Source organism: Corapipo altera, unplaced genomic scaffold, assembly GCF_003945725.1.
Source record: "Corapipo altera isolate COAL_440 unplaced genomic scaffold, ASM394572v1 62, whole genome shotgun sequence".
Taxonomy (NCBI): domain Eukaryota; kingdom Metazoa; phylum Chordata; class Aves; order Passeriformes; family Pipridae; genus Corapipo; species Corapipo altera.
The window spans coordinates 11619390-11631195 of NW_020884894.1; the positions used below are offsets into that span (position 1 = coordinate 11619390).

Below are 11806 nucleotides of genomic sequence, written 5' to 3' on the forward strand. Positions count from 1 at the left end.
GAGCCGGGAGAGAGCCGGGAGAGAGCGAGCCGGGAGAGAGCGAGCCGGGACAGGACGGGGCACTTACCAGCGGCACACGTGCAGTCCTGGGGGTCCATGGTTGTCTCGGCTCAGCTCAGTTCTCGCGGCTCGGCTCGTGTCGGTGGGATGGGGTGGCAGCGGTGCCGAGCGGCGCCGGCCGCCCGCTATTTATGTGGCCGGGCAGGGGCGGCGCTGGCGCTGCGCACGGTGCGGTGGGGCCGTGCTGCACCGGGCCGTGCTGTACCGGGCCGTGCTCACCCGGGGCAGTGCTCACCCTGGGGCGGTACCGTAGGGCCGTGCTCACCCCGGGGGCCGTGCTCACCCGGGGCGGTGCCGTAGGGCCGTGCCGTGCCGTGCTCTACCGTGCCGTGCTCACCCGGGGCCGTGCTCACCCGGGGCCGTGCTCACCCGGGGCCGTGCTCACCCGGGGCCGTGCCGTGCTCACCCGGGTCACAGACGTGCCAGCCCCCCCCCCGCTCCCAGCCCGCTGCGGGGAAGCTGGAGGGTCCCGCCCGCATCCCCCCTCCCAGGCAGGGTGCTGCATCCCGGGGGACCGAGAGGAAGGAGTGTGCGCGGTGTGGTGGTGACAGCACTGGTGTGGCACTGCCACCGGGTCCTGCACATTCGGGACAGCCCTGTGACACTGCCCCCCGTGTGCCCAGCGCTGGGGTGTGGCGGTGCCCCCCATCCCAAGGGTGGCCATGGGGTGTATGGGCTGTCCCTGGGGATGGGATTGACTGTCTCTGTCCCACTGGACAGCAGGATGGCCCTGGGTAGCTCCACTGGGCTGGAGTGCTCGAATGGCCTCCCAGGAGGGGTGAATCATAGAATGTCCTGAGTTGAAAGAGACCCACAAGGATCATCGAGTCCAGCTCCTGGTCCTGCACAGGACAACACCAAGAATCACATCGTGTACCTGAGAGTGTTGTCCAAACACTCCCTGAAGTTCCTGGCAGATGCTGTGACCACTTCCCTGGGGAGCCTGTTCCAGTGCCTGCCTGACTTCTGGGTGAAGAACTTTTTCCTAATACCCAACCTAAACCTCCTCTGACGAAGCTTCATGCTTGGGTGAGCATGGGGATGCAGTGTGGGAACATGGCATTGCTGGCCAAGGGCTGCTGGGAATCACAGTTTCCCATCCCTGTGGGTTTTCCACAGGTGTTTGTCATGGTGTTTATGTGCCAACTGGCTTCCACCGCCCTGCACGTGCCCGTGGCCAGTTCAACATCCAGCACAGAAACAGTAGCTGGGCCAGGGCCAGGCCGTCCCTGTGCCTGCACCCGCTGCTCGTGGTGGTGTCACACGTGGCACAAACCTGGGCTTGGAGCCAGCGCTGCAGGAGGGCTCTGCCCCCATGGAGCCTGCACCGGTGGGCTCTGTGACCAGGACAGGGTCGGTGGCCCTGGGAGGTTGTGCCAGGGAACGGCTCGTGCTTGTTTGCAAAAGCACGGAGTTGTTTTTTTCCTGGCAGTGTGCACAGCCAGCAGCGAGGCGAAGCCAGCAGGCATTGCACACACCAGGCATTGCACACACCCCTGGCTGAGCGGGAAGGAGGAGAGCTGGAATCACCGAGCACGTGTGGTCTTACTGCACATAAACATGGGTTGCGAAATCACTTCCCTCCCGGACACCCCCCAGCACGGGGCTGCCTCCCTTCCCCCAGCCCTCCCTCCAGCGGGGTGGGTTCTGCTGCACCCGGGATTGAGGAAATGGGAGCCCCTGGCCACCCAAAATGAGATCGTGCACCCCTGCACGGGGCCAAACCAAAAGTGGGACATGAGTGCGCAAGGGCAAAGCTGCAGGGAAAGCAGGGGAATTCCCAGATTTGTAGGAATTCTGTGTGTCACACATGGATGGGCTGTGCTGAATCCCGGGACACGTTGTCCCAGGCTCACATCATCCCAGGTCCATGTCACTGTGAGCAGGAAGGGCCAGCACAGCATCCCCACAGAACTGTGTGCAAAGCTAGGACGGGAAAAGAGCCTGGAAAATGCCTGGTTTCCCAATCGGGCATTTCCACTGAATAATGAGGTCACCCCGCAAGCAGGACGGGATGAGTGTGCATTCCCCGAGCCATGGGCTTGCTGAAATGCCGGGATGCAGGGCACATGCTGGACAGCAGTGGGGAGAGGAGAGCTCAGGGAGGGTCTCCCGTGTTACTGATAGTATTCCAGTTTCACAGAGCAGGGAGTAGTTAAACCCAAGACTGTTCCCATGTAGGAGGAGTGCCAGGTCCAACTCTGATTTTACAGAGGCCATGAAGTGAGCAGTGGAGCTGCAGCTGCCCAGCACAGGTCTCAGGGCTCAGAGCTGGGCTGCTGGAACCCCTGTCTGCCCCTCACTTTCCCTGCAAGAAGGACAGCATCTGACAGCTGCTTCCCATTACCCTGCCGTGGGGCACAGGGATGGGCACAGTGCAGAGCCACGGGGTAGGACCAGTGCAAACCCACAGGGACCAGCAGAGCTGGACCTGTGCTGTGAGCCTCACCAGTCAAACCACATTGGGTGATAAATCCCATTAGCAACCTCTCCTTCACCCCGTTGTGGGCTCACCAATGATGTTTTTGCATGGTTGGCACTTAAGTCTCTCTGGGTTAGAAGGAATAAAGATAACCCAGCTCTCTGCAGAATGAAGTTTAGCACGATGCCCTGCCCTGCCCTACGTTCAGCTGGCACAGGGGTAGGATCACTCCCCTCAGAGGTGTGGGGTGATGGTGACATCTCAGGGGACACCCTGGGGGAGGAGCCCTCCTCAAGCAAAGGGGTATCCCCTGGGGTTGGCACTGTGAGCAGGCAGTGGGCAGGGGTGCTGTGCTGTTGGCTGTGCCAAAAGCCCGGCTGAGGCCTGGCAGTGGTGACTGGATAGGTCAGGAAAGGTTTTGCAGCTGAAAGGAGGCCATGCAAGGCTGTGTTTGGGGAGTGCAGGGACAGGCAGGACCCCTTGTGTGTCCTGGGAGGCAGCACAGTGGGACTTGGCTCCTGAGGTGCAGAGCTCGGGCAGGAGGATGGCTGTGCTTGGGCAGGGCAGGCATCCCACACTGGCATGGGCATCACCTCCCATTGCAGGCATCACATCCCACCGTGGGCTTCGCACCCTGGCAAGGGCATTGCAGCCCATCACAGGCATTACATCCCATCGTGGACGTTGCACCCCAGTGTGGGCATTGCAGACTGCAGTGGCCATCACCCCCTGGTGTGGGCATCACCTCCCATGGGGGGCACTGCACCCTATTGCAGGCAGTGCACCCCATCGTGGGCATCACACCCCACTGTGGGCACTGCACCCCGTGGTGGGGAACCAGGTCACCTGATGCTCGCCAGGAGCACCCAGCCAGGCTGACAGAGGCGGTGGGGGAAGCAGCAGTGTGGTTCTTCCAGCCAGTTCAACTAAACTGCCGGGAGGAAAACTAAACCTGTTTCCCCGGCACCCCACCTGCTGTGGAAATGTTCCCCCTGGAAATGGGCAGGGCCGGGGTGGTTATTAAAGTGAAAGCTTGTAATAATGAGCTGCTCATTAGCCCCGAGGATCTCTGGTGGAGGAGAGAGCATGGGATTTGCCCTTGGGTAACAACAGGGTGGGGGGGGAAAAAAAATCCCTTGTGTAGGACAAGTGTTAAAACAAGAGTCAGAATTGCTGGCAGGGAGAGCAGAGCCAAGACTGGAAGAAAGGAGAGAAAATAAGACGCAGGCTCTTTGCCATGACCGCCCACAGACGCTGCCCTCCCGCTCCCCAGGGAAACCACCCCATCCAACAGAAGTGAGTGCCAAGCTCCTCATGGACCTTTATATACATATTACTTTATTTAGGTGACAAACACTAAAGAAATCTGAACACACATATAAAAAAAGACAACCAACATACACAATAAGGTTATTCTTCTTTATCCCCCCAGATGTGCATCACCCCCAGATGTGCAGCCAGGGTCCCCTATTTGCAGCAGCTGCACTTGGCAGAGGGGGGTCCCTTGCAGACACAGCCCTGTGCACACTTGGCACATCCCGCTGGGCAGCAGGAGCAGCAGCCTGGGGGAGAGAGAAAAATGTATTAGGGACATATTTTCCTGGGGGCTCTCAGGGTGGGGTTTGGAGGGTCCCGCTGGCTTGGAGACATCCCATGTATCCACGTCCTTCCCTTACAGCAGCATCTCCATCCCTGGCAGCATCTCCCTGGGTGGTTGTGCAGCCAGGGCCAGCACTGGAGAGGCAGCAGAAGGGCGAGGAACCCCAAAGGGCTCACTGGGGTCCCCTGAGTCCCTCTCTTTGCAAATCCTCCTGCACGTGCCTCTGCTGGGGGTGACAGCATCAGAAGCACCCAGAAAGAAATCCCAGTGCCAGTTTCCTTCCCAGGCATCCCCTTGTGCTGAGCCTGAGGTGCCAGTGAGGGTTTAGGTGATATTGGGTGGCTTGTGTTGCCTGGCAAAGGGGTGGGATTCTCACTGTACTTGGGATGTATATGAAACACTTCCCGAGTGTTTTTGCCCCCCTGGGGGCTCAGACATCCCTCTTACCTTTTTTGCATGATGTGCATTTGCAGTTTTTGCATTTGCAGTTGTCCCCGCAGGTGCAGGTGCCACCTAAAACAGAAAGAAAAGGAGAAAAAGGGGTTGAGAGGAGGTGGTGGGAGGGGATCCCCCTATCCCAGGGATCCGCGGGGGAGAGCGTTGCCGCCCCTCGGACCATCCGCTGATGCTTCAGCCTCGGTCAGCAGGGAGCTCAGGGCATTCCCAGCCGCTTCCCAGTGAGAGGGTCCCAGCGTGACATCGCAGTGCTGGGAGAGGATTTCAGCAGCCGGCCCAGCCGGCAACAGAGAGAGCATCGGGAACGTCGGAGGCGTCGGGCGGGAGTGCCGGTGTTCCCGCTGGGATGCTCGGGCTCCCGCTGCCCCCGGGACGGGGGTTTGCTCCGGCTTACCCGTGGCGCAAGGGCAATCCTGGGAGTCCATGTCTGGCTGGGCTGGGTGCCGGCTGTCGGGCGCGTTGGGCAATGGGAAGAAGCTTTGGCAGGACTCGCAGCCGCCTCCTATTTATCCTTGGCCAGGCGGGAGCGAGTGCAAAACCTCCGCCCCTGCAGCCTGCGCACGGCTCAGCCCGGCTGCTGCCCCGGGCGCTGCTGATTCACTGCCCGGGCGGCCCAGCGTGACCCGGGGCTCCCGCCGCCCCCCGCGCCCCCCTCCCGGGGGTGCTGCGGCAGCAGGGAGGGCTGGTGGGGTGACCACCCCTCTCTGCTGAGACCTTGGGGGGGTGCAGAGAACGGCCAGATCTCATCACACGGATGACACCTGCCTTGGGAGTGCTGCTCTGCTCCCAGGGGCTGGGGGCTGAGGGGGAGCACCCAGGGAACCCTCGCAGTTCAGCCCTGGATTGATTGATTGATTGATTGATGCCAAATCAATCTACCAAGCCCCCAGATGCCTCAGGGAGTACATTGATCCCGGCAGTGCCACCACTGGTGGGAAATCTCAGTCCCCTCCTCTCAGAGCTGGCACAGTGGGGTGATGGGGAGCTGGCACAGCGAGGTGGCAGGGATGCAGTCCCTGCCCGAGCCCCTGTCCTGTGGCTCTGACACCCTCCCCGCGAGCAGGAGCAGCAACCAGCTGGACTGGCCTGGCCGGAGCCTGCCGTGCCCTCCCAGCGCCCCAGGTCGGCGGCACCCCCGTCCCCTCGGCGCCGTGCGTGGCACCTCGGGGCCCGTCTCCTTCCTGGCTGCGGTGCTCCATCCCACTCGTCTGAATTCATTTCCGTGCGCCATTAGCCGGGCGTGCAGGGGAGGAGGGGGACGGGCAAGCTGCCATCACCCTGGTCAACTCCTCCGGCGGGTTCTACCCATCCACACGAAAGAGCAGGGAGGGTTTGGGGGTGGAAGGCACAAAAAAAAAAAAAAAGATGCTAGCTGAGATTCTGTGTGTGGGGACAGTAGCCCGTGTGCAGGAGGCATTGCCAGCCATGGAGCATCCACCCTCCAGACCCCTGGGGTTTCTGTGTGCTCCCTGGTGTTGGTGGCACCCTGTCCCAGTTGCCCCCTGCTTCAAGACTCCTTTGCCTTGGAGTTTTATCCCAGCTGGGCTTTTGCCTGTGGTGCCTGGCTAAGGTGGTTTGTCGATGCTAATCCAGCCGAAACAACGGCCCAGGGAGTATTTTTACCACTCAGCTGTCTGGGCTTGTCAGGAGCTTGTTGGGTGTCCCGATGGGGAGTGTTGCCAGCGCCCCAACCCAGCGTCTCCTCCAGCCTCACCAGGCCAGGGTGGGAAATCGGTGTGGAAAAGCCTGAAGAAGGCAGAGCAGATGGGCCCCTTCCTCATCTCTGCCCCCCTGGAGCAGATTGTTGGTGCCCCGGTGTGCCAGCCCCGTGAGGTCACATGAGTGTCACACTGCTGCTGATGCACTGGGGCGTGATGGCAGGGGCAGGTGCCAGGGCTGGGCGTGTGCCAAGTCGCTCCTGCAGGAGCAGGGAAACAAACAGGTGGGGAACACGTGCAAGTGGGGAACACCTGCCACCCCTGCTACAGCCCCGTGCTGTGTCGGTGTCATGGCAGAGGGGGCACATCTCCCTGGGGTCCTGCACTTGCTCTGCTCCCGAAATAACCAGCCAAGCGCTTCTGCAGCGCAGGAATATGCCCAGGGAAATGCTTCCTGCCACGTTGAGATGGATGCATGGGGAACAACAATGCACTTTGGCAGATGCTGTGTCCTCCCCCACCACCTGACAAAGGCCCAGGCAAAGATTGTCCCTGTCCCCAGCTGGTGGTGGCCCAGGGATGCAGGGACAGGTGGCCCCTCCAAAGTGGTGCCTCTCCTCCAGCCTGGGGGAAGGAAGGTGAAGCCCATGCTCAGGGAACAGAACAATCTCTGCCATGAGAGGACTGGGAGCAGGAAAAATTCCCCAGTATCTTTCCTCAGCTCAGACACCAGCCCTTTTTACCTTCTTTCCTTCCTGCCTGTACAAAGGAATAAAGCATCTTCCAGGTGATGCAGGACTGGGGGTCAGGGCTCTGGGAGATCTTGCATTGCTCCTGGGCTATCCTGTAATTATTTTGGGATAGGGCTGGAGCAGTGGATTGACAATCAGACAGAAGCAGCCTGTGATCAGGGTGATAAGCTGCAGAGCTGAGATCCCAGGGGCACCTTCCTGCTGCTTAAATACCCTCTGTAACAAGGTCTTGCCAGCCCCAGTTTGCCTTCTGGCCCCTGCCCTCCATTTGCTGGGAGAGCCTGGGGGTTCCCCATCATTTGAATGAGCCTCATGCTGCTCCCTAGAGCCCGGCAAAATGGGTGAGATCCCTGCACAGCATTTATTCACCAGCCCCTGCCATGCCAGAGCTGTACCCCTTGGCGCTCATGTTCCCTGCGTGGGATTCCTGGCTCTGTCCCCGGGCAGATCCGTGGCAATCACCCCGAGATTGCCTGGCAGATTAACCCAGGTGAGTCAGCGGCAGCTCCAGCGCTCCAGGCAGGGCCGGAGATGATGCTCCCCGGTGGGATGGTGATAGCTGAACATCACTGTGGGCATGTGAGGGACAGGGCTCCCTGGAAAGGAGGGAAGGAGGCTGACAGCTTTCAGGACAATGTGTTGGAGGCACCTGATCCTGTTGACACCTGGGGTGCCTCGAGCCGATTCCTGAAAGCCACGGGCTGGTGCCAGGTCTGGTGCCGGTGACTGGGAGTGACTCAAGGCTGGTGCCAGGCAGGCGAGGAGGACAGCAGCCAGCTCCCGTGGAGGTGAACTAGCACAGGTCTGCCCCAGCTCCCTGCTCAAGAACACGTGGCTGCAGTCGTGCATGGGCAGCCTTGGATGGACCCGCATCAGCCTGGGATGGACCCACATCAGCCTGGGATGGACACACATCAGCCTGGGATGAACCCGCATCAGCCTGGGATGGACCCGCATCAGCCTGGGATGGACCTGCATCAGCCTGGGATGGACCTGCATCAGCCTCCCCCTGCCCGTGGTGCAGCCACCCAGCACTTCGCCTTCAGGGGACCCTGTGGACAACTGCAGGTCCCCCTCTCACCTCTCTGGTGGCACAGGGCTCCCCACAGCGCTCGCTCTGAGCTCACCATCCCCTCCAGAGCAGTGCTGGGGGTGTGACCTGTCCTTCACACAGATACAATTCCGAGCAGCTGGGGGGCTCTGCTGGCAAAGCACCACAGCTCGGTGGGCACAGACTGTGGGCAGGGATGCAGAGAGCTATGAAACCAGTGGGCACAGCACAGAGACCCCGGGGGACAGCCCCTGGGGGTACACTGCCCCTCACCATTGCCTCTTGCTTTCCAGGCTGGGTGCTGATGCCGGGCACCGAGGGGTGCCCCTGACACTGCAGTACCAGTGAGGGCAGCTCAGCTCTGCCTGCTCCAGCTGCCTCTTTGTGTGGGACCCTGGGCAGGAGTGCCATGGCTGGCTGGGGCTGAGCTGCCAGGGCTGCATGACACCACAGCCCACCTGGGACCAGCCTTTCAAACCCAAATAGAGAAAATAAGGGGCCTTATTTTAGCACTGAGCAAACACCCAGCACACTCGAAGTGCTGAAAGCCAGCAGGAAGCCATGGGGGTGATTGATGCTTAGAAAGCAGGCTCGGCTTTGATCCGACGGGAATCTCAGGTTATTGTTTGCTGATGATAAACAAGTGTTTAAAACACGGGAAATGGGTGCTGACGTCGTTTTGTTTTGCCAGTGCTTGCCAGCCCTTTGGCAGGGGAGGAAGAGGGTGAATCACCTCTCGCCTGCCTTGGGAAGCCATTCCCAACCGCTCCCCGTGTGCATAGGCAAAGCCTTGGAAACCATTTGGGAGTGAAACCGGATCAGTGGGGTGACCTCAGGCAGTGCAGACTTCTTTCTTTTTCCCAGAAAATGGGGAGCAAAGGCTTGTTCTGCTCTCAGTGGTAGACATGAGCTAAATCTATCATATGATTTCCCTCCTCACATCTTCCTGGGAAGCTGCCTCCTTCCCTGCCTGCACCTTGATTGCAGCTTTGGGAAAATATATCCCAGTTAGTGCTTCTCCAATTGCAAGTCATCAGCAAAGACATTTGTGCCCCCATTTCCCTGGGAAAATGCCCTCCTTGGTGGACTTCCCTGGCCCATGTCATGGCTGTAGCCAAAGCAAGGCACCTTCAGTGGGGCCCCCTGGCAGTGGGAAGGGGCCGGGCAGATCTCCATCCGGCGGGATTTGCAGGGAGTGCAATCCTGCGACGCTTTCACAACCCAGCAGCTTTGATGTGGCTCCTGGGAGCCGCCTTGAGACCCAGCCGGCTGTGCCGGGGCTGGGACTCCCAAGGCCGGGATTATGAGCCGGGCTCAGCTGCCGGCTCATCCTATGGCTCCGGGCAAGGGCTTGGCATTTATTCCTTATTTCTTATCTGGAAGGGAGCTATCAATGTTACCTTCCCCTTGGAAAACAAAAGTGCAGGGAGGGTGGGGATTTGCTAATTATTGATTTTTAGGGACAAGGGAAAGGAAAAAATGCTGAACTGATGGCATGAAGTGGGTCCAGGAGGGCAAACTGACCCTGCGAAGCCCCCGCTGGTTTTGGGGTGGGTATCCTGAGGGACCCCAGCACAGGATGCAAGTTCCCACCCAGCAGTACAGGCTTTTGGGGCTGGGTGATGTGTGTTTGGGCATGTCTGGAAGATGAAAGGGCTGATTCCTCTTTTGATCATGAAATTCTCATAAATGTTAATGGGAATTACTTCGAGGTCTAACAAGGGTTGAATTGCAGCCCCCAAGGGAAGGAAGGGGGTGAGGACCAACCAAGCTTTGGCTGGGAAATAAAAGGGCTCGAATTTACCTCATCCCCCACCTGTGAGAGCAGAGAACCGGTGGGTCAGGGGCTGCCAAGCATCCCTGCACACCCTCCCGGGAAAGGGGGTCTCCCGGGTGTCCCCCACCTTGCCCAACACTGCTGGCATCTGCATGACAGGTTTTAAGCATCACTTTAAGTCTAGGCATCATTTTAACTCACCAATCTAACGCTTTCCCAGCGTACAATTTGGATTTTCTTCCTTTTTTTTTTTCCTTACTCTTACATCTTCCTTTCCCTTTTGTGTCTTTCAGGTTCCCACAGACTTCAAACTCACCTGCTCCAACTACTTGCCTCCTCCCCTGGCTGAAACGTGACCCAAAGTTTCCAAGTATCGTTACCTTGGGCATATTTAATTATTTTATTCCCCTTTAGTTGCTAATTAGAAGCCAAGAGTAGAGGGGATGAGTAATCCCCTGGGATGTCAAGTAGGCAACTTGCCTGAACTTGCACAGAAAACATCAACCCCCTTGGTATAAAGGTGTGAAATAAAAGGATGTGATATTTTCCTTGATGTCTTCATAGCCTGGCTCCTGAGATCCAGAGATCCTCGTTGAATACCCCGGGAATGATTCAGGCAGCTGCAGTGCCCTATCCTGCCTCCCTGAGAGCAGCAGAGCTGTGGAGTCAGGATCTGCCACAACAGCTCCTTCCATCCCCACTCAAAGCATCTCCCACCTCAGGGATCTGCACGGGATGGGATGGAGCAGAAATACTGCTCCAGCTGGGGCAGCAAACCTGGGATGGGGAAAGGGCAAAGCCCCTGCAGACAGGCTCCTTCTTCATTTTAAGAAGTATTTCAGCGTGTAGATGCAATTGCTTGTCCCTCCCCACTCCCCCCAGCCATGCTATCCCCCCCTCAAAGGCTGGAGATAGTTATTTTTGCCAAAACTTTTCCAAACTCGACGTCTGGGTGCTCCTTAGCACTGCCAGGCAGATAAAGGCATTGAGAGTTCTCAGTTAGATTTTAAACCTGCCAAGAAACAGCTTCTGGGCGGGTGATGATCCTTGTACCTGTTGTGGAGTCGTGGCCAGCTTCTCTGTGCAACCTGCCTAGAAAGCCAGCAGCCCATGCCAAGCATGTTTGATTATATAACAGCCATATTTATTATATAATATCTTATTATATTAAATAATATCAGCTTTAAAATGTTATATTACATTAAGATATTCTGTTATTACATTCTATCTGTTGTATTACATATATAAAGTTGTTTTCCCCCAGGAGCTGGAAAAGAGCAAACAAAAGAGCAAAACCTGTCCAGAGTATCCAGGAAAGAGGATGATGATGATCTCTTCCCGGATTTTAAGATCCCCTACTCTAGAGAACAAGCTGAATAATCCTTCAAATTCAGCCACGCTGGTCCTGGCCACCCAGCAGCCCCCAGCTGTGCAGCAGTGAAACCTCAGAGCTCAGCGAGGATTACATGGGATTTTCCCCCTTATAAAAGTGGGGAAAGGGAAAGACCCCTGTCCCAAGTTCTGCTCAGGACTCAGGACTGGATGCTGTATATTTAGATGTAAATAAATCCTATTATATTTTATTCTTTTATTTATAAAATAAATAAATATAATTTAATTTTATTTTATAGATGATGAGCCTTTCAAACGAAGGGAAATGAGTGCTAAAAGCCATGATTTCAATATTAAGAGTTTCAGAGCCAGCCAATTCAAAGTGGCAGCTGTAATTTAACCGTGTTGCAGACGTGCCAAACCCAGTACCATAATTAGTGATGAAAAATAATATTTACAGCTCAAATCATACATATTTGTGTGAAGTTGAAATTTCCATCCATTTACAGTTTTACCAGCTTAAAAAGGTCTCTGAGCTAGTTTTCCCCCCACTTTTGCTCAGTTGGGTTTGTGGAGCCCAGCAGAACAATGCTTGGCGCTGCTGGGAGGGGAGCTGGGCATTTTTTTCTGTGCCCATGGCAGGAACTAGATGATCTTTAAGGTCCTTTCCAACCCAAACCATTCTAGGATTCTGTGAT

At 57.2% G+C, this 11806-nt stretch overlaps 2 protein-coding genes across 2 annotated transcripts in view; both read right to left on the reverse strand.

Annotated features, from left to right (window-relative positions):
- LOC113948980 (metallothionein) overlaps positions 1-194 on the reverse strand; it is a 1125-nt gene extending 931 nt beyond the window's left edge. Inside the window, exon 1 of the mRNA XM_027647045.1 lies at positions 30-194. Coding sequence (XP_027502846.1) covers positions 30-98 — 69 coding nt within the window. The 5' untranslated portion in view covers positions 99-194. The remainder of the gene's footprint in view (positions 1-29) is intronic.
- Positions 195-3799: 3605 nt separating this feature from the next.
- Positions 3800-5105, reverse strand: LOC113948981 (metallothionein-1). The gene is made up of 3 exons (XM_027647046.1): positions 4933-5105; positions 4530-4595; positions 3800-4044 (listed from the first exon to the last, which is right to left on the reverse strand). The coding sequence occupies exons 1-3, from the start codon at positions 4961-4963 to the stop codon at positions 3950-3952; spliced, it is 192 nt and encodes a 63-aa protein (XP_027502847.1). The 5' UTR covers positions 4964-5105; the 3' UTR covers positions 3800-3949.
- Positions 5106-11806: the final 6701 nt, after the last annotated feature.